The sequence below is a fragment of the Thunnus thynnus genome, chromosome 6, assembly GCF_963924715.1.
Source record: "Thunnus thynnus chromosome 6, fThuThy2.1, whole genome shotgun sequence".
Lineage (NCBI taxonomy): Eukaryota > Metazoa > Chordata > Actinopteri > Scombriformes > Scombridae > Thunnus > Thunnus thynnus.
Window position 1 is genome coordinate 15,584,880 of NC_089522.1, and position 27,611 is coordinate 15,612,490.

The 27,611-nt window shown below is 41.4% G+C and overlaps 1 protein-coding gene across 1 annotated transcript; it reads right to left on the reverse strand.

Annotated features, from left to right (window-relative positions):
- Positions 1-3,071: 3,071 nt before the first annotated feature.
- slc6a17 (solute carrier family 6 member 17) lies at positions 3,072-26,607 on the reverse strand. Its single transcript, XM_067592053.1, has 12 exons — positions 25,937-26,607; positions 22,241-22,646; positions 16,514-16,671; positions 14,508-14,634; positions 13,229-13,410; positions 12,397-12,507; positions 11,214-11,455; positions 10,920-11,112; positions 9,171-9,363; positions 8,915-9,074; positions 8,151-8,313; positions 3,072-7,856 (listed from the first exon to the last, which is right to left on the reverse strand). The coding sequence occupies exons 2-12, from the start codon at positions 22,539-22,541 to the stop codon at positions 7,494-7,496; spliced, it is 2,193 nt and encodes a 730-aa protein (XP_067448154.1). The 5' UTR covers positions 22,542-22,646; positions 25,937-26,607; the 3' UTR covers positions 3,072-7,493.
- Positions 26,608-27,611: the final 1,004 nt, after the last annotated feature.

Here is a 27,611-nt window from a genome sequence, read left to right on the forward strand (position 1 = left end):
TCTAACTAATAGTATCATGCAATAACTTCCCATGTACACATTTAAACCTCAGCTTTCAGCTCTGCAGTAAAGAGGTTTGCAAGTGCCTCCCTCAAGGTTCAACACTGTCCTTGTTACACCTGCAGCACACTCTGAAACTCTATTTCTGCCTTAGTGTTAATGGATCAAAAATAGTTTCTGTCTAATGGTAAGCATGTCCAAATGTACTCAGTGGTTCAGCATCAACATATTTCTCAGACATCACTAAGAAAATACAACTTGAATTACAATACATTAACTTACCATCCACCGAGAAAATGAACTTCCATGGCCCCATTTCCACTTGCAAAGTCATGAATACCACAAGACTCTCATGGTAAACACGACCACATTTGAAGGCAGCATATTAACAGCGATAAGATTCTCAGCCTCAGCAGTTCCTTGTATGGCAGACACCACTGTGCATGAGCGGGAACGCGATTCAGTTTACAGAGCTTCGCTAGCTTGTTGTGCTACATATCACAACCTCTTGACTTTGTACTGAAGTTCTTTGAGAAATTTACAATGAAGCACAAAGTCAGGACGTTTTGATATGTAGCACACATCAGGGCAGAGCAACACCTAGTGCAACGATTTGTCTCATTGATGTGTTTTAATAGTCTTTGGACAACAATGTATGTCTGCAACACAGAAGAATAAGATATATCAGGCTTTGGATCCACACAAAATACTTATAAGTAGGATGTAAGCATGTAAGAAAAAAACCCATCCATCTCCAAAAAAAGGAATCTCTGTCTGTCTTGTTACTGAGCAACATGTGGCCCCCTTCACTGAAAATGCTTTTAAAGCTCTGCAGTGTTTGCAGTGAGACTAGCTGGTCAAACAGTAATGAGCTGTCACGGCTGTTGGGTCAGTCCTCTGAACAGGGCTCACAGAGGACCATCTGGACTCTGCCGTGGAAGCTGACAGCAGCTGAAAGAGCCATGCGAGAATATGACTGATGGCTCTCAGCCCACGCAATCCCTTCTGCCAGGAAAATGCTTCTCAAAGTGTGAAAAATGTCCTCCGACACAGTCTTTTCCTGGCTCAGGTGGCGGGGCAGTGGGAAAATGGGAAGTGGCCTCTTGGCTTTGTATGCTGTTCTTAGATAAACATCTGTAAGGGAACCTGCAGGCGCACAGGTGGGAATCCCATTAACGTGTGTGCATATACACTCTGTGTGTGTATCAAGTCACCTCAGCCCATTGGTGTATCTCATGTGTTACTCTGTGGTGGGAATTGATTTGTTTACAGGATACAGAATAGTGAGATGTTCTTCAAAGAGCACCGGACAGCCGAGTCAGGAAAGGAAGTGTTACTGGCAGCCTGGAAGACAAATAGCTTGACATTCCCACACACAACCAGTGTGGCCCAAACTAAAACAGCAGTGGCATCTGTACTTCCTTTATTGGAACTCGAAGTGCGTCCATTCCAATATCAATTAAAGCAATATAACTCTGTAGACTCCAAGATGGCCTGTAGGAGTGGAGTATTTTATTAAATCCACTACTCAGCAGAAGTGAGAGTACAATTAGACTGGAAGACTCATCTCAGTAATTTTTCAAGTTGAAGTGCATGAGGGCACCAGGAGCCATGTATTCAGAAATAAGAACAAGGATCTTTTCGCACCAATGTGTCTGATGTGTCCCTCGCATGACCCTGATGTAAATCTGTACCATCTGACTGCACTTGTGTAAACTATGAGCCACCATGAGCAGCTATAAAGAGCCAGCAGGTGATGAACCTAGCAGCTCAAAGGGCAGATGATGTGTTTCTGTCGACAGTCCATAATAAGTCTGCGTTGCGATGGATGTATGAGCGTGTGCAGCCTTTGCTCTGGCAGCAGGCCCACTTTGTGTCAACGTTGGAATATTAGAGCCGGCTGAGCCTGGATCAGTTTTTCGCAGCACTGCACAAGCTTCAGTTTAGCTCATGGTGGTTTGGTAGGCTAAACTACACATGGTGCAAACCACTGTGGGTTACCAGACCCAAATTGCTGCATCCATTTCCAACCAAATGTCTGCCACAGCGGGACATGAGCCAAGCTATTTAGTCAATTTAGTTGTGGGAAGAGGCTTAAAAGAAGCTGGATGAAGCTCCCTTCAGAGAGGGAGAAGGAGCAGTAGGGGTTCAGTTGTGCAATTAACAAAACTTCTTCTTATGTTATTGAAAATCAATACCACAAACAAGTATCACTTTATCTTTATGAGTGAGCTAGCAAACTGACTACATCATCTCATGGCTGTAGTGGTCACTTTACAGATTCAAGTTTTCCATTATGATCTGATAAAATCACTGTTATCAGGTAACAGATAGAAATCTAACCTGTAAATACATTTCAGGATCTCTTGATTAGCCTTGTTAAAGCATGTGGACATGTTTTCAACATTTTGTGTGTTAAAGAATTTAACTGATCTGAAACCATTACATTTTTAATTTCTTAACATTATGACAGGGACCTTTCCTCAAAATGAGAATAGACTTGAGTAGATTTGATGTCTAAACATTGTTTACTTTTATGTAAGTCTGATTTTTACTTGAAAGAGTTTCAAATGTTGGTATTTCAAGACTACTTCTTCCTTCATCGTGTATCACAAGCACCAACACATGACACACAAATGCTCTTAAAAATGTGTTTCAAGTTTCTTTTTCATGTCTCTTTCAAATAGTCATACTGTATCTTCCTACTGTCCACCGGTAGGCAGCCATTTATTGTAATGATCATAACAAATTTTGTGATAATAATTTGTTATAGGCTTTTAAATAATCCCCAGAGGGATTTCACCTTTCCAACCTTGTTAAGGGCCCCAAAAAGGTTTGGGCTGGCCCTGGAAACACTGTAACTATTAGCAACTCATGCTAAAATGAGGTATCTGTTGCCTGCTGTAGAGATATTTCAAATGTTGTGGCTGCTAAAAATATATTTTGTAGGAGAAATATAAAGACACAAACTTAAAACTATGTCAGAGTAAACAAAACTTAATCCTGAAAAACACATATTTGCATTGGAACTTGCATTTATATTTAGAATAAATGAGACACACAACATGGTCTGTTTAATAAAAGTGGTCATTTTAATTTCCTGTTCGCTCCATCATGTTTGTACATTTCATCACTCTCTTCAACCATAAAAACTTAAGTGTCTGTTACAGTCAAACATTTTTATATTTTTGTTTATGTTGCCAGTTTTGTGCTGGAAGCCACTGCAGTTCCAGTGAGAAACTTAGAGGAGATTGCTTACATTAGTGGTCCCAGTTCACTGTAACAACCAGATTTTATCTACTGGATTAGATCAGCAGCACAAAACACTGAGAGAGGAGAAAAAAACAAACACAGTTAAACACCAAAAAACCTAATTATACTTTTACTTCACACACATACACACACATACACGCACACACACACCCATATGCACACATCCACACACACACACACACACACAGTCATTCAACTATTTTGATTGAGAACAACCACACACTAACACCAGAAACCAACAGACACCAAAGTTACATTACCTACAGTACAAAAATCAAAAAATATTTCAAAATATACAATTATTATTTACAGCTCAAGTATACACTCTGTCACTCTTACTATAGATACTCATTGTGAATTTATCAGAATGTACATCAATATGTACAGATTAAATACATTGTCTATACTATAAATATAACTATGGTTTGGTCACATAAAGACTATTTGCACAGTTAAATAAATACACTGTTACTCTACTTTTGATGTGTTAATCTCGGTAATTTAACCGAGTTAACCTCTAGAAGTGCAGTACATTTGCAACACAATCAACACATGGACAAGACAAAGAGACCCTGGAGTTATTTCAATGATAAATACAAAATATCAATAGGAAATGCCAATACCTTATCACTGGGTAAATTTGGTCCAATAAGAGAAGACTTACTCAGACTGTGCAGAGTATTACAGCAGTGCTCGGAGGTTTTTTTCAATATTAAAGTGAAGACCTGTTGTGCCCGGGGTGGAAAAATGGGAATTTTTTGGTGAAATTTGTCAAACTGTGCATCATGTATTAAAAATTTTAACATGAGGTTGCTGTTTCCAGAAAGACTCTTTCATCTCATGTGTTTCGATTGTGCTCTCTGTGTGCAGGATCCTCCACATCCACTCATCTATTCATTGTGCAGATGAGTCTGTAGCTGCAGGTTCAGAACAAACTAATGGTCCAGTTTAACTTACTGTGACGATGGCAGTGCATTTCAGTGTGCAGCCTGATCCTCCAGTGAGGATGATCTACCGACATGATCTGCAAGTTTCTGCACCTAGTTTATCTACACTGACTGACAGTATCTTTAGCTCACTGACTGGTTGCTCACTAACACATGTAGCTCCTTTGTGCTCACTTTCCTGTGCTTTCCAAACTGTGCTTGAACTTTACACCAAAGCTGCAGTTTTCATACAGGTGAGTGCCTTCACCTGAGGTTGTGTGCCATTTGTATCGCAAGCAGAATGGCCAAAACAATCTTCTTCCTTGTTGTAAGATCTGTATGTCTTTACACACTAAATTTCTGCAATGGAACAGGTTATAATTTGACGTCTTAAGCTGTTAAAAAGGTTTATATATTTACATGTTCTTTTGTAGTGTCTTATCATGTCTCCTCCATGATTTAGAGGGAGATCAGTGTGGCAAGATCACTTTTTCTTTCTGTTGCTTGTTCTAATCCACAGTGGTTTACTTCCTATAGTGAAATCTTGGTATTAATGACGAATACATAATTTCCAATAGAGTGTTACAGTATAACAGTAAGGATTATAGTTTTTAATCACTTTAGTGCATAAAAACTAGTGATGCAGATTCATCAGCATTAGTAATAAAACTAGCATGGACTGTCCACGGCAATAGATCAGAGAAACTGTTGTTACTCGCCAAGTGACAGAAATAACAGACGTAACTTAATTGAGCGGACACAAGAGCCATTTAAGAGGCCACATGACAGGAACATACGCACTTATTTTGAAAAAGGGCGGTCCTAGCAGTGTCAGCCTAACCAACATGGCTGTGATGGGGTTAGTTAAAATTCAGCATAAAACACAAACAAACTAATGTCTTAAAACACCAAATTATAACCTGCCAAGATGCTGAAATGTATCATGTATGTAAAGATCTTCCATAACAACACAAGATGTTTTGATGGCTCACGATACATTTGTGTCTTGTGCCTTTCATAGACATTAAACTTTCTCTCTATATATATTAATATTGCTAATCAGTACAAATTCTGTGACATTATCCTTATGATTAATGTTTAAAATGTACAAAGCTCTCATCAGATTTGTGGTTAACAAACAACTCCAGGGTCTCCACCTAATTAAAGTGCTCCAGTGAATCAGACGAGACATTGGTCCAAAACTACACAATCAAGAACTGTTCAACAGAATGACAAAAGCATAAGGCAAACAGACAACAGAGATGCTGTTCAGGCACCAAACAATGTGACTGACTGTGCTTCGCACTACATCTGTTCAGTCTCCAGTATTGGTGTTGTCTCAGGGAGGGGCCACAAGACTGGAGAGCTGCCGCTGGCTCCTCCGCTGGCCGGCAGAGACACCCGGTGGTGAAAACCGAGTATTAGCCTACCACTTCAACACATTTACTGTATATCACGGTACATTTTCCACATTATACCCCTAAACATACACTGTCATACAAGATAATACATTAAAAATAAAAAAGGCTTTATTTTTCACACCTTAGCACACAAAAAGACATCAAAGTGTAGACTGTAGTGCTTATGAAATGTCTGTAGTGGTCACAATTTGAGGAATGTACAGCAATTAAACCTAAATATCATCCTGTCAGGGATGAAGTATGATTAATCCACAGCGTGGCATGGCAGTGAACCTCGTACTCAATGCACGTTAACAACATTAGAGATCTCTGTATTGCTGAATGAACAGCTGTGCAGGTGGAGCAGACAAAGCAAGGTGTCCGCTCTCCTCTTTCTCCATCTCCACATCAGAAGAGTATCTGTATCTATGGTGCGTTGCCACGGCTTCCCCTGGGTAACGCAGCTCTATTTTTAAACCGGCAGGGTCACCAGGAGCTCTCATTCAGCGGCAGACAACGGGGGCACACACACTGTTGCACAGACACTTGCACATGCACATCTGCACGTACACAAAGACAAAACTCACGCTCCTGATTCCTTCTCTGTCTGTCTCTGTAAAACACAGATAGACAAGCAGTAGTGAAGCTGCCCCAGCCGATCAAACACAAGCCTCTCTGCTTATCTCTGCTCATATACTGCCACCTCTGCCCTTCTAAGGCATTGATTAAAATGGGAGCGCTTGATTAAAATGATTGATTAAAATGGAAAAGCTTTGTCTAGGCCAGCTGTGACTGGAACAGCACAGAGACGGGCGCAGCGCTGTTGGCAACGACTCCAGAGCCTTATTTGTCAAGTAGGAAGATTGTTTAAAAGAAAAGTGCTGCTCTGTGTTGAGACTCAGAGATGCTCTAATGATAGCCAGCGTCTGTGCTTCGGTGTTCATGGAGAGGAGATGAGGAGGTGAAACTTTTCCCCTGTTTTGCACTACTGGGGTGTATATACACGGTTAACGGTGACATCTGAGACTATTGCACAACACACATGTACAGTATTCTACATCAGTGGGGAGAACGGGGGATAGAAGGAGATCCACAGTTTTAAAAGGACCCTACTCTGACTGGTTTTTATTGCTGATGTATGATAGGCACAGTTAACTTAAACTTTAAGATACAATGTGCTTGTAACACTGCTAACACTATCAGAATCACTTGTTACATACTGTTATGGAGTAATCTTTTTTTTTTCTAGATGAGATCAGATCAAGACAAGATGAGTGTTTTTTTTTCAGAATTTCCTTCCATCCTATCCCCACAAATAACAATCATCTACAACTAAACCAGAATCAGATCATGATCTTCTAGAGCTGGGAACGACCCACTGTCTAGAAAATAACATTCTCCAAACACATGGGATTACAGTTCAGTACAACGTAAAGCCTTTTAGCGTTGCACACACCTTAACCTCAACCAGAGCTTATTACAAACCAAAGCCTGTATCTAAGCCCTCCATGGACCTTCCTCTCGCTGTGTCGCTGTCTCTGTCCCTCTTTCTCTGCCCCTCTGATATCTTGACTGATGGGAAAAGGTCGTCATATCTGGTGAGACCCAGATATTCCCATGATCCCTTCATCACAGCTGGGATTGACAGTCAATTAGCAGCACAGATCCGACGACAGGGAAGAAGCACAGGCAAAGAGCGATGGAGCAGAAAAAGGGGGGTAGAAGGATTCGGCTCTGGGGGTTAAGGTGTGATGAACGCTGCAACAACCGGCAGTGGATTTTCTCTCCCTCTTGACTTCTCTTTCTTCCTCTGTTCCTCCCATTCTTCTTCTGTCTCCCTCTCTCTAAGCAGGGCTGGGGTTTAATGGACGGGAAGATCTATGAGCTCAGCAGATCATAGCTCAGACTCGGGGGAGCCGATGTTCTGGTAGCCTGTCTTGGTGCTGGTGCCATAGTTGGTGTTGGTCATCTCCTGGGTGCCGCCGGGGCCCAGGTAAGCGCGGTGGGCAGGCATGGGGGAGGGAGTTTCACTGGGGTTCTTGCCGAGGATGAAGCGTTGCTCGTCCTGCTCTTCCAGGTTGGAGATATCCTTCATCATGCCTTTGCGGTAGGAGACAGACAGCTTGTTGGAGCCGTCTGAGATCAGGTTGAAGTGGCGTGCCAAGAAGACGATGGGTAAAGGCAGCATGGCCACCACGATGAGGGAATAGGCCATGCCTAAAGCCCAGGGAGGGTAGCTGCGGAAATGCTCTGAGCCCTAGCAGTGGGAGGATGATGGAGAAAAAGAAAAAAAAGAAGGAAGAGATGAGGTGGGAGGGGAGACAATAAGTTAGGAGAGAAAGTGAGTTAAATGCAAACAGTTGGATGAGAGCCATATTTGAAAGGCAGGAAGATTCATGAATGATATACTGATATTTTGATGACAAGATGGAGAAACATGAGGTTGGCCTGCATTTATGGAATATTCATGCAAGTCTGGTGGTGCTTTCACTCTTTCTTTCTTTCTGTATCGTACAAAGACACACACAGCCAGGAGGACCTGAACACTGACCTCGGCTTCCACCCAGGCATTGTATCCTGCAGGACTGACGGCCATTTCGATGACGGTGGCAAAGATGAGCACCACCAAGACAGCTGGCGACACATACCTCCACATGTAGAAATAGAAGGAGTACGGCCTGAATCCAAGCATGTCCTCCAGGTCCTGCATAAACCTGTGAAGAGGAGGAGGAGAGAGAGAGAGAGAAAGACAGAAGGCATTTACATTTCAGTCCCATCATAATGTCTCTCTGTAGACCTTTTTCACAGAAGATATTTTGACACAGGTGTAAATAATAAAATTAATGAAAGCTGAATTCTATTTAGCTGCTTCAGTTTCAGGTTCCCGGTAAATGGTTGAAATGAAGAACATGGACTACAGAGTTGGACATAGACAGAGCCACAACAACAATGTCATTCAATATTTGGAAAGATGAGTTTTTCAAATACAGTCTTTGACACAGTTTTAACACTGCAAGCCAAATGCCAAAGAGCAGACATGAGCCACACCCAGTATCCTCTCATCAGCACACCGAAATTAAAGACACTCTAGGTAAGAGGACATAAAGTATTTTGATTTTTGGTGAACCTTTCTTCTAGAACAAAGGACACAGTGATATGATGCATGGATTATGTCAGGCCTCCTGGTTAGTTTCGAGACAGACCATAGAGCCTTCTTTACTAATTGAGCGGACATTGCAAATGTTACTACTGGTAACAGCCAAAAATTAATTTATATCCAAATATGGCTTCAGTCTGAATATCCGGTCGAGTTACCTCTTGGTGCCGTATATCCAGGCTACAGAGATGTTCTCCAGGATCACCACCACAGTGAGAGGCAACCCAGCTGAGTAGTCGTCAAACATGGTGACAAAGTAGTTCCCAGAACGCTGCACAAACAGCAGGCCTAACAGGAAGGCTATGACACAGCAACCCACTAACGGAGGGAAGAACAAACAGATCAGAAAAACTTTGATTTCATCAAGTACATTACATTTGACTTGCAAAGCCAGTATTGAAACAGTTAGCTCACCACACAGGATCTCTTTGCGTATCTTGAAAGTGTCCAGTATGGGTGTGGTGATGCCGGTCATGGTGCCGATCATGCTTCCAAGGCCCAAATTAATCAGCATGAAAAAGAACATGACGGACCAGAAGGGACTGGCAGGGAAGTGAGTCATGGCCTCCGTGAAGGCGATGAATGCCAGGCCAGTGCCCTGAACCGCCTGCAAGATGGAGAGAAGGAGGTTAAGAGGGTCAAATGTGGATAATGTGTTTCTTTTGATCTTGACAGGGAGATGTGGAAAATCATCACTGATTCATAAATTATAATGCAGCCATTTAAGGTTATGAGCTCATCTAGAAATACTTTAAATGGGTGTGATAGTAGACTAACATTAAAATTCCAGCAACACAAAAAAACAAGTATGAATAACAACCTCAGTGTCCTGACAATATTTCTATGATCTCTGGATGATGTTTGTAACAAGAAGTGCACAGAAAGACAATAACATAAAACGCTCAACAGAGGAGGACAGGCTTTTTTACTTCAATGGGATTATTATCTAGTGAGAAAAGGGTGGCATCAGTTACAACCACCAGACTAAATCTCACAACTTAAGATGTTAGTTTGGAAACCATCCACTGATGACTGATTGACCCTGGATTGGGTGAACTATGGGGAGTGGTTTAATTGATGACAACAAGGATCATCAATGCATTTTCAATCAAGGAAAATATGAATTGGAAATGACTGACCTCATCACCTGCAAAATAGTTTTACTTTGTACTCACAGATTAAGCTTTTAAACAAAGAAATGGCCTGATGAGCTTTACTTCAGATTGCAAGGAGCAAAGTTACAGGCAAACAAGCACTTCTTGTTCCTTTATCACAGACAGCAGAGAGATGACAGGAAATGGGAGAGAGAGATGCAACAAAGTTCCCCGCTTCAACCCCGCCTCAAACCGGGGATGTTGCAGTTCATGGTCAGCATCTTAACCCATAAGCTATGGTGCAATCCCAAGTTACAGGTAAGCATTACCAGGCTTTATAACAAGACCACTGAAAATACCAATTTCTAATTAGATGGCAGAATAGATTAATGACTAAAAGTGTGTGTACACACAAAGTCAGACATATGCATATGCACTCTTTTTGTCAGATTTATAGAGCCATTCATATATATATATGACTTTGTTTTATAATTTCAATCATTAAGGAACTAGGCACATGTGCATAAGCCTAATTTCCACTCCCACAATTAGCCATAAACGGATGTTGACACACCCTTAATCAACATTTGTTTATCAATATGGTGCCTGCTCCACCAGTCAATGAAATGGCAAATATATAGCTAAATTTCATCAATTGTGTTGAATCGTTGATGTTCTCCAACAATGCCAGAGAGCCATTTATACATCTGACCTCTGGTCAACAATTTAATCACCATTCTAAATCAATGTGCAAGAAATATTACTGCAAACTGCAGCAACAGTAACATTGTTTCAGGCTTCTGGTGAAACTAATTTAACTTTGGGTTGGGTGCAATAATACCCTAAGAAATGTTGCGCTATAGAAAATAACTCACTCTGCAGATGAAACGTAACTTTGCTTTCTGTCATAGTGTTTTTCACTTCCCCTTTCTCTGTTATTTGTTATATATTGGGACCAGTTGTGTATTACACAAAACCTGCATGTTGATGTCGAATCAAATTTCTGACTATACAAAATTTTTCCATTATCATATTCTCATTACAGCATTTGAAGGTGTAACCCACTGACCTTGTTGAGTTCGTCCTCCAGCACACAGGGGTCCAGGCCCAGCTGATCAAAGCTGTCCTCCTTCACCGTCTTAATGACGCTGTACATCTCTGCGTAGTCCTGGGAACTCAGGTGGGAGAAGTTGATGTGAGGAGGGATGAGCTCTTTGCTCAACACACCAGTGTTTAAGTAGCCCAGGATCTTCTCAGCATTCCTGCACACAAAAAATTTAGACGTGGAGAAGATATTTATAGTAAAAACAGCCTACAAAGAATGATTGGTCATGAAGCATTTGTTCCAGTATGACATACTCACTCAACAACACACTTCTCGTTCATGACGTTCGCCTTGAACCCCAGGACGGCAAACACAACTAAAGTGGCCAGGATGGAGGTCACAAAGTTGATGATGGAGACCAGTGCTGCATCAAAGTGGCAGTTATTGTCTCGCTTGTTGTAACTGGAGAAAGCGATGACTCCTCCAAAGCCGAGACCGAGGGCAAAGAAGACCTGGGTGGCGGCTTCTCTCCACACTTGCGGCTCCAACATCTTTTCCAGCTAGGGAAGAATGAAGGCAATAAATGTTAAAGAGTAGTGACAAATTGTGTTTTATTTGATGTCATTTATCCTCTTAAAAACCCCTTGAACTCTGATATTTTCCCATCAATTAGCTCAAAAAAATTCCACTCTGTACGACAGTAATTGTGTGTCTGTTTCTGATTGAATATTCAAACTGACGGCGATGTTTTTCACAACTGGCCCAATAAAACAAATTGAAAAGGATGTTTTGTGCGTCATTTTATATTCCATCCCTGCGTAATTCAGCATATTAGGTAACTTTGGAAACTTTAGGATTGGGAACAGAATTAAAAATAAAGTTCTGTGGGTTTGAACCATGGTCGGCCATTCATACAATAGACATGAATATGTGTATGTGTGTATGTCTGTGTGGGTAATAAATATTGAAAAGGGAAATATGCAGCGTTTGGCACCTGTTATGAAGGCATTTGATGTCTGCAGCTGAAACCTGACTACAAAATGATTCACATTGCATGTTCAAATGATGAGGTAATTGAAAATCTTTCACAGTATGATGTAGTATTTGTCCATTTTTTATGTAATCATACCCATTCACCACTAGGGGGAGACATCAACTCAACACATATTGTTGCTATTAATGACATTTTCCTTTGAGTGGATGCGAATGGCCTTGGTGGTGAAGCATCTGAAACCGCTCATGTCTGAACACCTTGCATAGACAAAGTGTCACTTATGTTACATATCTGTCTGGCCAGCAGTCTGTGAATGAATGATCAGCACCAAGACAGCAGTGAGCTTGAAACTACATTTTCCACTGCGGCACACTACAGCTACATTTTGGAGAACCAGAGCAAACTGACACCTTTTATTATTATACTAAGAATTTCTGACAATCCTGCGGAGGCAGCAAATGTAACCCGCTTCTTTTTTTTGGTCAGAATCATCAGTTTCTCTCTCACCTTCGGGGTGAACATGTGAGCGATGCCGTCCACTGCTCCTTTCATCATCAAACCTCTTACCAGGAAACAGAAAAGCACCACGTACGGGAAGAGAGAGCTGAAGTACATCACCTAAGAGAAAGAGAGAGAGAGAGAGAGAAAAAGTCAAGTACATTACACGGTGTTGCCATGGACACGCTTTTCTGAAGCCTCACACATGGAGGACGACCAAACTGCTTTTTGTTCGCTTTGCACTGAATCTGGAGAGGAGTCCTTGAGGTTTGGAGAGATGAGTCAAAAATCCCTCCTACAGCATTTCGGGGAATCATTGCACTGCTGACTATGATAATTGGATTACTACGTTTAGTGTTTAAAAAACCATGTCAGACCTTGGCGATCCACTCTCTGTTGTGTATTTTCCTATTGAAACTGTGGGCTGGATGTTGCGCTGTGGTATATGACTCACTTTCTGGATCGAGATTACAGGATGTTGTTGCAGTTGTTGCCAAACGGAGCATTTTCCATCTGCATCCTGAACCGGTCTGTGCTTGGTTCAGCTTAAGCTTATTAATGTTGCATGTCTTTCTCTTCCATAATATAGATGAGATCCAAAAATAGACTAGTGCTGATGACAGGCTTTAGCATCGTACCTTTGACTGAAAAGCATTAGCAAAGTGAATAAAACACTTGCTGATTAAGATGAATCACTGACCAAAAATAGAATTTTAAAGCTTTTGTTTTGATGATTTATTGTGTAGCATCTTCATAAAGAGCCTGTGTTGTTTAAAAGGCACACAGATAATCTACAGTTTGCAGGCTTGGCCCCTGTTGTGAAGACGTGGAGACCCTGTACCTTCCCAGAGGACTGGATGCCCTTGATGACAGCCAAGCAGACCATGATCCAAGCCACCAACAGGGACAGGGTCATCTTCCAGTTCAGCCCACCGGTGTCGTCGATGCTGCTGGTAATGTTGAGAGTCTGGCGGTACCAGAAGTAAGTGGTGGCCGAGCTCTTCTCACACTCTGGCTCCACAACTACAACAGCAATGAGGAAAAAGGAGGGAAATGTCATAAACAGTGAGGACAGTGGAGTCTGTACATATACAAAAATAAATTGTATATAAAATAGTATATTCATTTGATTATTATTATTGATGTATTCATGTATAAGCAGCATTTTAATGTTGTAGCTGGTGGAGGTGGAGCTAATTAAACTAAGTACACTGTTTGGTGCTTAAATTGTACCAATAAATCATATTCATAAATCTGCCAGTGCAGTGAGATTATTTCAAGCCATTTCAGTGCAGCAAAATACATTATTCTGTCTTCTTTCAAGATACTGACACTCATATAGAAAAACTTGGTTGGTTTTCGAGTTGAAATTATGTAACTGCACTGGCAGTTATGAATGTAAAATCTTAACCTGCAAAGTAGTTCTCAGATAAATGCAGAGGAGTAAAAAGGACATTAGCACAAAAGAAAATAAAATGGAAACACTCAAGTAAAGTAGGAGTACTTCATAATTGTGCTTAAGTAAGTGACGTATAGTTATTGTACTTTCCGCCTCTGCAAATAGCTAAACTAAATCCCACTGGACGCTCTACAGCCTCCCCGCTGCAAACATAATCATAAGCAGAGTCGACATCCTGGCCTCGAATGCTAATGAAAGCTGATGCCCTTTACTCTGCCACAACCTGCATGTGCCTGCACCACAGGGCACCAGCTGCCAGCCACTCTACGTACTGTAGTTGTTGGTCGGTCATACCATCTGACAGGCCCTTGCCAACAGAACTGCTCTGTAGGAGGAGGAGCAGGTCGTCTCAGCTGCAGAGGCAGCACAAACACTTTTCTATAAGCCTGCAGAGACACTGCTGTTTGACTGCAGAGCCACACTGAGGCAAGCTGCTTCAATGCAAAGGCAGGTTCTGCAGCTTTAAGCACCCCCCTGTGTACTGTTGGGCTGCCTGTGTGTCTGCATCTACTGAGATACTTGGCTGAATATGAATGTGTCTTCCAGGACTCCGCAGTATTCAATTTTTGGTGTTGAGGGCTTTACAATAAAACGCTCATTTGCTGCGCATCTTTGTCATAGTTTCAGCTGTATTGTTCAGCGTGTTGTGTTGCGGACTCACTGGCTTGGCTTCCATTTCTCGTGATGGGGCATTCAGCCCAAGGCAGTGGATACTGGAAAGACTGGAAGAAATAGAAGATGCTCCAGCCGATAATCACATTATAATAGAGGCCAACAAAACCGCAAACCTGAGGGGAAATGAGAGACAACAGCAGTTCTTATCACTCCAAGAAACAATCACTGTCTCGCCACAGAAAACACAAACACAAACAGCACAGAAGACAAACAAGCTTGCAATTTGTTGAGGTCACCATCACTTCTTGAGTCACGGCACCGACGCTGAGCACACAGCTTAAGTCAGAGTGTGTATGAATTATTGAGCTGTTTGCTCTCAGCAGCTAAGGCTGGGGTCCTCTATGAAGGGGTATTTATAGATGCTGAATCTCCCTCTGCCACATCCGAGCTACCACACGCCTCACTGCCTCAGGCCAGGCCTCCTTTTTTTACACTAGATTGATGAAATCGCTCTCAGAATGACTGACAAACAGAAAGACTGACAGAGTACATCGCTGACTGACCGACTCAGCGGCTGTATGACTAGGCTTTAGGCTGATGACACTGATGGGATGGGGACATGATGGGTCACTACTCCTTCTGATGATGGGGACAGATTATGACAGTGATCTGCACTGGTCTTTGCATGACACTCGTTGTAAAACATCAGCAGGAGCTAACATGAGCAGGCAGAGGGAGTCCTGTAGACTCAGTTTCACGGCACGTTTGTTGTCTCTGCACATGCCTGACACTGAGTCACAAAGTGAAAGTGAGATATTACCATGTGAGATCCAACACCAATCCTGTAACGTGCTGTTGGTGTTAATACACATTGCATTTCCTCAAAGGCTGCTGTAATCATGATGTGCAATAATTACTGTACCACATTACTGTATGGCATTTTAATGCTTTACAGAGCAGTAATGCACCATTAAAAACAAATAAAATGTATTCTCATTTTGTGAGTCCACAAAAGGTCCCTTTGGGTGGTGTGTATCTGTAATTGTAGCTTGGTTTGTAGATGGCTTACTGCAAAGTGAAAAAAATGTGTCACAGGTTTTTACACTAATGAAAAGACATATATCAGTCATTAATAGATGCTTTTCTCCAGAGGGCAGGACAGGCTCCTTTACTGGTAAATTAAAGAGACAGGTGAGTAGAGAACTGCTGTATTTAACTTAAATTCATTCATTTTGGGAAGATTATCTCGAAAATGCCCCTAGAAGCTTCTCAAACCATTCCTGCAGCAAAATCCACCTTAATGCTGGAGCTTTTCATGTGTGAAAACCACTGGATTACACTGCAGTTGACATGATTTGTGACCTTTTAAAATCAAACAGTTTTACAGCCACCATTTGAGCCTACATGGCATGAAATTGTTTATCAGGTTTATTAGGTTTTTGACTGCAGAAAGTAGTAAAACACGCTTGAATAAAATGTTATTGTATTTATTTACAGAGGAAATTCAGTAATAAAGGTGTGCTATTGACGGAGAGAGCTATCCATCCCTCTTTATTTGTGGTTGGTGGATGTAAATTGCTTTATTGATCATTTCATTCTCTATTAGGTGATAATATTTATGCAAGTAGAGCCATCTATTGAACAAGACAGGTTTTTGAGATATTGTGTTGTTTTGTCTCAGTGTTTATCATTAATATTGTTGAGTATATTGTGAATATTGATGTCAGATGTTAAGTGTATCATTTTCATTGTAGTATTATGCAATAAATATCTTTTTTGTGGATTTTGTTGTTGTCACAGTAGCTAATGAAGCAAGCAAGCAAACAAAGGTTTGAGTGTTTAAGAATTACTTTACATGTCGGGTCACAATCTGGCCACCAAATTGTTTTTTATTATGAACATCCTATTACTGACCTGTATATCACTCATATGTGACTTTTAAACATTTATTCAGATGTTATTGACAACCTGTAAACCCTATAGAATCATGTTTTGTAAAGCCACCAGTATGATGAACTACGGTCCTGTTAACAAGGTCATGTCTGCACTCACCATTAGGCTGGAAACCCCGATGCCTCCCAGCTGTGGGTAGACATAGTTCCAGACCCCGATGCTGCCACGCCTGATCCTCTGGCCCACCGCCAGCTCCAGGAAGAACAAGGGGATGCCGATGAGGAGGAGGAGAATGAAGTAGGGCACCAGGTATGCACCTGAGACAGAGGAGGGACAGAAGGAAGAAGGGTTACTGCAGAATATACAGCTTACTTTGGTTATCTGAGTATGTTTTGAAATCCATGTTGGTGAAGGACAAAAGCTCGTTGTAAAACAGCAGAAGGGACATTGTCAGATTCTCTGTGTCATGTTCTATTTTTGGAGTCTATTCTCTTTATCCTTCGCTGCTCTATCTTCACAGCTTTCACTACCTCTTTCTTTTCCCTCTCACTCTCGGCTTTATCTTTCCTTCCTTCTTTTCATCTTCAAGTTCGATTCAACACTTTCTCAGATAATGATATCTCTTTTTTTGCAGAACAATGTAGGGAGAGCAGCAGGCACTCAAAAACAACATTTCACATCCATTCCTGCCTACGTCAAGACATGAAGAGGCACCATGAGAGGAAGGGAGAGGAAGGGCTCATACTGATGGACAGCTGGAGGGAGCAGCCTGTTGTCAGACCAAAAACAAATGACTGTGACGTTTGACTTGATCAAAAGTACTGATAACGTTGTGAGTGGCTATTAGAGATAGCAGCAGACAAAGGAAACAAAGACAGGAACACAGTCTTGTGTTACACAGCGGTATTATTATCTGGACTATTAGAAGTGACTTCTGTGTTGCTGCCTGCTTTCATGGATCTTTGATGTCTATTCTGAGCTGCAGGCACACATAGCAGAGGCCAATAAAACATGTTAGCAGGGAGGTAACTAAACTATTGTTTTTCCCTACACATATTACAATTCAGCCACACTGGTGGAGAATCTCTACATTAATGCCCCCACTCAAGTTTTTGCCAAGCAGGCCTACAAGATGGTGGACTTTTATCATTAGGAATTATAATGATTACGATGACACTTTGACCTTTCCGCTAGAACCCTCATCAACTGGATATTAATGGCTGGATTTCAATAAAATTTCCTGTGATCATTCCTGGTCCTCAGAGGCTAAATCCTCATGTTTTCGGTGGCTCCACCAAAGAAATCAACCAGAGAAATCCCACTGAATTTCAGTACCAATGCCTTCACCCTTTGGACATCACAACTTCATAAAGACCAAAATGGCCACTAAAGGCTGCTAGTAGTTCTAGTGGTGTTGCTAGTTGTTCCATTATTTTTCTTGAAAAAAGGTTTACTTGGAACTTTTGCCTTGTCTGGGCTGCTGTAGTCTGCAGTGATGACAAATGTTAACATACTGTGTGCAAAATAATAGAAATATATTACTTAAAGTCCCCCTCCACTGTTTTTCTTCTTGTTCCTTCAGTTGGATGTTTGCATGATGTATGTGCAGAGTTTGACAGTGGAAAGCTGTTTTCACATTCATCTGCTAAAAGTGGAAAGTTTCTCTGTGCTCAATGAAAGTTTGATTTTCAGAGGTGGGCTTATGAGCAGGATTTATGACAGCACAACTAGTTTGGAAGCCAATTCTGGTCCAATATTCAACCTACACAAGTGTGATGTGGAAATGTGGAGCCCCCAGTGCACATACACTGATAATGGACTTTACAGTGAAGTAGGAGACATCTCGTATCCAGCAGTTAAACTTTTGAAATTAACAATACTGCATATTTATATATTCTGGATTTTTTTATGAGGGAGAAGGAGTGAATGCCATGTTAAAGATTTTAATGTGGTAATTCTTTTGGTGAAAAATCATATTAAACACACATTATTGTTCCAAGCACAGTATTTTTAGATGTCTTAATACGGGAGGGGATCTTTAAATTATTTATTTGTAATACAGGATCATTTAGAGTAATTTGTCAATGCATGCAACTGCTTCACTAAGGTAGGTGAGGTAAACAAGTAAGCAAGTCTTCTCTTTTGTGTCTTGCAATTTGCGTGTTTCTTATTTTGCTACAGACTTAATTGCATTATTCAATTTTGTGACAGATTTGTTTAATCGGTCTCGTTTTCTTGAGATGTGCCTTTATGGTGACAGGTGATATAAATAAGCCTGATTTCATTTGACAAAACAAAAAAAGGGAGACATAAAAAGAGGAAGTAATGGACAGAGACTGTTTGTCCAACCCAGACAGCACAATGCAGCACCCATCACTGAGTCAAGATTCGCCAGGGGATGCAGACTCATCACTGCGCACACTCTGATTAAAATGTGCAAATACACACATGTTCAGCTTTGTTTTCTTATGTATTTCAAATGCCATCTTTACACACACATCCCACACAGGTAGAATCAATAAATGTCTGAAAGCCCAGGAAATCAGTGTTTACTCTTCCTCTTAGTCATCACCACCCTCTCATCTCATCACAAATATAATAGCAAAAAGATAAGGGTGCAAGAAAAGCAAATAAAAAACTAAACTGGAGGATCTCACAGTATTATACCAGACCTCTCAGCGTTCCCTCATTTTGCTGAAGAGAAGTGCCTCATCTGACAGCACAAGCTCACCACGTCTGAGAAATGCTGAAGAGACTACCCCTCTGACTTGCATGATTAGGTGGCTAATTGGTTGACAGGACCTAATTCATCAAGGAGGAGGAGGCTGCGGCCCCGTCGACAGGCAAACTGAGTGGGACTTTAATATGAGAATAGTGAGCACAGAATATCAAATGTACTGGAAATGGTTATACACTGAAATCAAAATTAGGGCTTGGAGACAAATGTGTACAAAATTGCATGTAAAATAATTACATTTGTGTACAATACATATACAGTAATGTTTTTGACAAAAATCCTCACACATGTAAAACAAAAACTCTTATAACCAATTCTGCTTTTAATCACCATTGGAATCATTAATTTATTACATCATGTTTAATCCGTACAAAAATCAAACATAAAAACATGGTCTGGCTGTTCCCCCCCTTTTTTCTAGTCTTTGTGCTAAACTAAACTAACTGGCTGCTAACTTGTGTATAGAGTGGTATTGATTTAATCTCATGGTATCAATCAAAAACTCATCTACCTCTCAACAAGACAGTGAATAAGTGTATTTCCCAAAATGTCAAATTATTCTTTTATTCAAAGTGAAGGTAGATGGAGGCAGAAAATAACCATATGTACACAAATTTTATCAATCAAATCGTGGTGTAGCAAAATCACAGAACACCATTGTCAAGGATGAAACCCAGTATTTACATGATATAGTGAACAAACCTAACAGCAAACTGTATGATTTTCTTTGTCACATTGTGGATTATTTTAGAAGAGCCATTATGTAGTGTGCAAGCATTTTCTTTTCAATACACAATCCTCTAACTGTCTAAAAAGCAGAGAGTAGGTTAAATGGTTCAGAAGTGGAAAGTGCACCTGCACAGTGCTGAGATGTTGTGGCAGTTTGGACAGGTGCAACATTAGGTGGTTGAAACCGTCAACACACTGGTTTGTCCCTGGGTGAGATGTTTATATGCTGGGAAGAGTAACTGGGTTAGTGTTGTCTCTGTGTGTCAGGTGCAACTCCAGACGGAAAATAACAGAACAGCACTTATTTACTTCATCTGGTTCTGAGGAAATAAGAGCTCAATTAATACCCCTGAAGTATTTCTTTCTGTGATGTGATGCAAATTAAGGTTTTATGAGATAGAGCAATACAGCATTAAATTTCATGCCAATCATCATGACCAGCGGACATTCTTAATCAAATCATGTCTCAAAAAATAGTTGCCAGGCACAGAGGAGCATTCTGGATGTGACTGCGGACAGGAACGTGCTCAAACCAAGCAGGTAGCTCCTCGTCTGAGAAGTGAAGCCAATGTGGAAGGGACTTAAACCTGTGTTCTCTCTAATGGCCATCAGGGGGCGACTCCACTGGCTCGAAAAAGAAGTCTGATTGTATGGAAGTCTATGAGAAAATGACTCTACTTCTCACTTGATTTATTACCTCAGTAAACAGTTTCCTAATGAGTTTATGGTCTCACTTGTTAGTTTCAAGTTTGTACTAAAACTTTCACTTGGTTGTACTAAAAGACCCTCTAAGGAGTCAGACGTTCAGTTTTTCCAGTAAGTACATGTTTTAATGGTTTTAAGACTGTTTTTTGATAGCGAAAATTAGCATTAGCATTATCACAGTTAACTATAGACTGTAAATGCACCATGCTAACCAAGTAAGCAGCTAGCATTAGAATCAGCTCCACCCTCTTGTCCAAATATGGTCACTTCTGGCTCCAGAAATCCAAGATGGCGACAATCAAAATGCCAAACTCGAGCACATTACATGTGATGACATCACAGATTTTGAAATCACTTCTCGGCTCAAGGAAAGTTTTACAAATATTAAAACTTCCATTGAACCTAAAATTCATAATAGAAAGAGTCATACTTGACCTTGTTTGCAGTTGGAGCTGCTCTGTCAACAGTTTTACAAACATCTCTTTTACAATGGTGGTCTATGGGGAAAATGCTTTTTGGGCCACAGAGGGATTTTTCGCTGCAATACCGCGAGTGACCTCTGGGAAAAATTGGCTGCAAGGGTGAGCGGCGGCGCCCTATCTAGCTCTTATAATACATCCATGCATGAGGCTTCCAAATGGTCACTACAGGATCTGAGTCAACCAGGGATGTGAGTTGCACTTGTGCATGTGGGTCTGCCATCTTGGACAGCTAGGTACAGTAACACCACGTGTTGTCACTACAGGATTTCTCTAGACAATCTAAGCAGTGAAATTTATGCACATTTTTCACAGCATATGAGTTATTACATGAACATGTTTGGTTCATGTAGGGAGTAATTCACTCAGTAACCACCTCCATTACATTTCAGAGGAAAGTTTGTATACTTTTATTTTTTTAACACTACTTTTATAACTTTCAGGGCCAAAGAATTGAATCAACATGAACCAAACAGTTTTACCAACATAAACAATATACTAACAACTATAGGATTTAAGTAAAAAGAAAAAAGTCCCAGTGTCCCAAAAAGTCCCAATTTTATCAAATTAATGTCAAAGGTGAAAGAAATAAAACAGAGCTCAGACAAACACATTCAAGTACTTTACTGATGAGTACAGTTTTGCATTTTGCCAAAGAATTTGAACATGGACCAAACATGTTCATATAATAACTCATACACTGTGAAAAATGTGCATAAAATCCACAGCTGACACTCAGATCATGTAGTGACAGACTCAAATCCTGTAATGACAACATGCGGTTTGTCCTAGTAGTGTTGCCATAATTAGTTGTCCAAGATGGCCGACCCACTCACGCATGCGTGACTCTCTTCCCTGGTTGACTCAGATCCTGTAGTGACAGAGTTCACAAGCCAATAGGTGATGTCATAGTGGCTACGTCCATTACTTTTTACAGTCTGCGCTTTAAGTTAACTGCTCCCATATGGCCACTTATTTCATTGAGGATTTTACAGAACTAATAAAAAATTTAACATGAACAACCTTGACTCAGCAAAACATTACTTGTTGTTAACAATTACTCAGCACCCTGAAGGGACATATGTTTACCATGGGTGGCCCAATTAGGAACTGACTTCAAAATCCGAGAAGTGTTACTACGCTTTACACACAAAGGTTGTAAAAGTTTCTCTGATTCAATCACACATTGAGCAGTTAAAATAGACCAAAACCATGTACAGACATCCATCCACCTACCTCCTCCATTCTTCTGGCACAGATAGGGAAACCTCCAGACGTTACCCAGGCCCACAGAGAAGCCCACCTGGGCCAGGATATACTCCAGCTTGTTGTTCCAAGCTGGTCGGCCGTCCTCAGCGTCTGGGTCAGGAGAAGGTAGCAGCGCCCTTACTGGAGCAGTGGAGCCAGGACTCAGACCCATACTCATCTGACTGCTCTTATAGTCCATGGGGTGCTCAAGAGACAGCAGGTCAGCCACCGACTCAGTGACCGGCTCATTGCTGTGCTCCCGCTGGGTCACCTTGGTGTTCTTTGGCATGACTGCAACGCAGGAGCTCCTTCAGAGGGGTGAAGGTGGTGAAGGCAAAGAGAGGAGAGCTGGAAAGGTGCCGGGGAAAGACAGCTGTGCTTTTTTTTCTTAGATCTGTGAAGAGGAATGGTTGGAGACAGACAGGAAATGTAAGTGCTTAGCAATAACTTTAGTATGCTTTCAGCCTAAACCAATTTGTTATGTTATTATAACAACACCAAGCATTTCTGTAACTGTTCCTCCTTTACTGTCTCCCTAATTTGGCAAGTTTGACCTTTAGGAAACAATCCACATCAAAAACTGGGAGGGATGTAACTGACTGAAAATTCAAGCAATGTATCTAGTATGTATTCCAGCTTTAACATTGTAGGAAGGTCACAGAAAATTCATCAACATGCTACTTGTGTTTGACAGTCAGAAAATACCCTAAACTACTTTAACTCACAATGAAAACTGGCCAAAAAGCTTAAAGATGATGTGAGTTCGGGAGCCGGATCTGTGACAACCATGTGCACTACTTTTCCAGTTTGCTAGTTAGTACATATAGTAGAGTATTTTTAAGAGTGGTTGTAAAACTGCAGCACTTTGGAGCCATAAGTGAGGTATTTCAGTAATCCACTTCATTATGGCAAATGAGAAGCAAAGATTGAATTACAATCCGTTTCACAGCAGAACACATTATACCAAAGTTGAGTCATGTGAATAGCAGTGAACAGCCGGTCTGTGTGACTACTGGTCTCAGGAGAATGTGCGGCAATAAAACTAGAGCCTCTTAGCGCAGATTTCAACAGTTTAGTGTCTGTGTTTTTTTCTCATCACACGGCTTCAACATCTTGTCTGCAGGTTTTTTTAAAATTTTCAGTTCTTGTGATGAATAAGTAGCAAAGTCCAGAGCTCCTGAATTAACTGGTTCTTTTTCCTGAAGAGAAAACCTGTCTGGAAAGTTCGAGTTTTCTGGCATGTGTAACTTTCAGAGGCCCTCTGCAAAATCCACTAATAATCCTACAATCCAGTGAGCCGTGCCTCCCTCGAAGGGAACTGGTAACAACACAGTATGAGAGCTACTGTATCAGAAACTGTAGAAGTCTGAATTTCCTGCATAAATGAGGATTTTACGGCTATTGTTAAGACAAGGATGGTAAGCCACCCACATCTTGTGCCCTAAAAAGCAGACTCACGCATAAAATATATGGTATTTGCTATATGACATCACCTCTGCTCTTTTTCCCTGAATTTAATGTGTTATTCATAAAACTGAACCAATTTTTTTTCCATGTTAGCGGAGGTGGTCTTTATTTCGTGGGGGAGGTCACACAAATCCAATTGTAGTAGATTATGCAGTTCACCACTATCTGGTTAAACTGGTTAGAAAATGCTGTCCCACTTAAAAACACAAGATGTTTGTCACTGAAGTTCTGAACGCTTCATTTATCGCTGCCACACGGTTAGCACACACTTTCAGTTGTAGTTTGACATGTGAAAAAGCTGCTAGTACAAAATAATTATCTAACCTGCTATCAATATATACATATACAAGCACAAATATGACAATAAACCTGTTGGAAATACTATAATCTATGCTGCATCCACCACCATCCATCCACTGTGTTATCATATGAACACTTAACCTTTCCACAATCAATACTGCCCTCTAAAACACGATGAGAAACCTTGTAAAAGTTGGACATCGAATACAAGCCAGGGGTGTTTGATCTGGAGACAAGACCTCTAATCTGAAAACAGATGCACCCCACTGAAATCCGAGCTGGCCTTTAATTCACAGAGACTTCTCGGGAACGGTTGCCAGCCGACTCGACTCTAAGCCCACCCAGAGGCCGCAGCAGCAGCACGCACATCACATTCCTCAACAGTAGCGATGAGCCCCTGCAGTCACGACACGCAGCAGCTCCAAGGCTCAGAGCTCGACACAGATCCCAGAGCAGCAGCAGCAGTGACCTTTCCCACAACCGTCTACAACTACACAACACTGAATCATCATCGAGCGCTCTCTGGTGTGAAGTTCAGGTGTTTTGGGGATTTTAAGCTGTGTAGATGGTTTTCTAACCATAAGCAGTTAAAGTTTTTGATGTTGGCCAGCAACTTTCAGAATTTCACAGTATATGCTGACACAGATGGCACATTACACAGACAGCAGCACTTCACATATAGTGTAAGACACTGTAATAGAATATGAGTCAGTACACGGTCTCTATCTGAGAGAAGCATAGTAAATGGCCAGAAGTGTTTGTTTTTTTTCTTCCAGAGTACTATGAAAAACTGCTCAAGAACTGTACAAGAGAATAAACGATCGAACATTCATGCAAAGAAAAAGGTGCTGCAGACTGTGAAATACGTATTTACTTTTCAAAGAAATGGGAGTCGTGGTAATAGACCCCTGTAAATATGTCCAAAGCCCCCTGGGGAGGCAGATGTGTGTCCCAGGAACTTTACATTCCTAATCCTCTATGGACAGTTTGGTGTTGATGATGTAACAGCACAGGTTCACTGTTTCCCCTACAAAGATACGCTCCACTTTTATCTAGTCTGGTTGCTAAGCAATGGCTCTTCCTGCAAAATTGAAATCCCATCCCTGCAGCATCAGTGGTCGCCTATCTCTCCTCTCACCATCTCAAGCGGACAGACGTGATATCCCCTGAAGGATGGCTGCAAATAACATGGAGCTGCTGTGACAGGGCTGAGGGGGGAGTATAGATTGTGGCAAAGCTGGAGTCAGTTGTGGGATCTGTTGCGGTGTCAATCAGGCGGCCATCAAAGAAAAGACTGATTCATTTCTTGCTTTTAGATTTAAGCCATTTCTGGAGAGAAATATGGTGTCACTGTAAAACACAAGATGTGGACAGAAGCCACTCAGCAGTGATGAATTACTTTGCCGCCCACTGGGATTTGATCCTGAACGACCGTGATTGTGACAGGTGCAAAACGGCGCGTGGATGGCCATGTTCAGACATCCTTCAGAAACGGTGCACACAGGCCCATAAACCACAGATTGACTCTCTACGTGGATATAACCTCTGACGCCTTGTCAAGGTCAAATGAATCACCTATTAATAGCAATGTGGAGATGCAAACAGCATCACTGTAAGACAGCAGGTGATCTCTCCGCAGAAGATGCATAAATGAGTCAAATATGGACACATGCGGCGCGACATCGTCAGACAGGGAGGATGAATGAACGACGATCACCGTCAATGTTGCGGCGAAATCACATTTTGACAGATGATGAGGTGAAAGCTCATTTCTAACGAGTGCCTTCAGGTAGATTTTGCTCGGGAAACTGTCGCTGATAAGTCAAGCGATTCACGACAACAAGAAACAATGAATATGTAACAGAGAAATCTATGTAAATCGATCAAATGGTGAAAATGGAAGAATATTATACCTACCTTACACAGTGTGCGGAATGAGTTATAACGTCCGAGTCCGCGTGATAGTACGAATCCAAAGTATGTGTGCTGTATCTTCATTCAGACAATGTCTTCATATGCAACATCTCTGCGCGCAAAGAGATGCGAAATCACAGCTTCCAGTCACACAAGACGCGCGGTGCGTAAAGTCTGACGCAGGAGCTCAGCGCCTGCCTCAAGTTTGGTCACTAAAGGCTAATTAATCACATTAACTTCTGCAGGTGATGGCGTATTGCAACCGCTCCAGGGCTCTAACGATGCTCTGCAGCTCTGCAAAGACTTGCTCGCACCTCTGGTTTCCACGTGGTTATGGTTGTGTTTGTGGGATAAATCAGCCCCCCCATAGGATGGAGAGATTACTATGGCGAGTCACGACGAAGTCTGACGCAGGTTTGACTCACCCGCTCGTGCTCACGTCAGCAGTGGATCTAAAAGACAAAAAAAAAGCAAAAAAAAAAAACAACCCAAAAAACATCTGCAGTGTTCCCAGGACGATAATCAGTGCATCACACAGGCAGCCTTCAATCAGGCACGAGCTGATTAAATATGCTGCTTGTGCAAAAGGTGATTAAAACTCCTGCATTTGTAGTATTTAGATTAGTTAAACTTCTTTCCCAGCTGCTCATAGTTGAAAAAAAACAAAATGTTATTATGATGAGTATCATTTTAATAGTATTTGTAGAAGTAGTAGTAGCACAAGAAATCCACATACTGACCTTTAAACTTCACCAACACTATGAGCTTTACACTGATGGAACACTTTACCTCCTTTATTCTAATGGTATTTCACATTAATACCTAATAGACATGTCATGATTTGCTTTTGTGCCCATAATGATGTAGACTAAAATAGGTGTGAAAGACAGTGTTTCCTAATGGCTGTTTCTCAAGTGTAGATAATTTGTGGCACAGTCATTTTTCTCTCTGACATCAGCAATTTATTAAGCCCCTAGCTCTGTCTGTCACCGCTCCACACTCCATATATTTCTCTCCTGGCTCACTGGGTGGCTATTTTAAACAACAGACAGGTTTGGATGACCTTTTTTTTTGTTGCTATTTTGCATGTAATTGTTTACCTAAATAATAACAAGGATGTGGCTCATTATCCAGACACCTCAGAGGTGGGTGGCTTGTCATGTTACAAAGTGTCAGTGAGGTGTGAGGAGGTGCAGCCTTGGTTTCACCCTTCCAGTTGAAATATTACGTCCTTGGACCACGGTGTTTCAGAGAGTAGCTCATGGCAACATTCTCCCTCTGTTAAGCAGAGTGAAACTGAGGCTGTCTGAAGGTGTGAGTCAAACAAGGACGGGGATGCTGTTTGGATTATAGTATTTAGTGCTGGAATGTGCTACTAAACTGCTTTCCCACTGATAAACTTCTTGACTATCACAGAGTAGAATATTAGCTAAAAGTTAGTGAGTTTCACACTATGTCAGGTTTTCACAGTGAAGGTGATTTCTTTCAAACTGCTTCTCCCCCCCTCTGAATGAAAACTATTCCCACTGCACATCATGTTCCACTCTATGATTTGGAATAAATGTAGAAGGCATCCTGAACTGGGGCAGTTCTTTGCTTCCATCACAAGACACCTCCAAAACACACACACACCCCTCCTCTGTCTCTCACAAACACACACACACATACACACAAGTAC

Bases quoted from the DNA above. Each gene is read 5' to 3' on its own strand.
- slc6a17 (XM_067592053.1), bottom strand. From the start codon at position 22,541: ATGCCAAAGAACACCAAGGTGACCCAGCGGGAGCACAGCAATGAGCCG. The intron at 13,411-14,507 runs GTGAGTCCGCAA...TTGCTGTTGTAG, and splicing joins GAGAAATGGAAGCCAAGCCA to TTGTGGAGCCAGAGTGTGAG. The intron at 8,314-8,914 runs GTAACTCGACCG...TCCTCTTCACAG, and splicing joins TGGATATACGGCACCAAGAG to GTTTATGCAGGACCTGGAGG.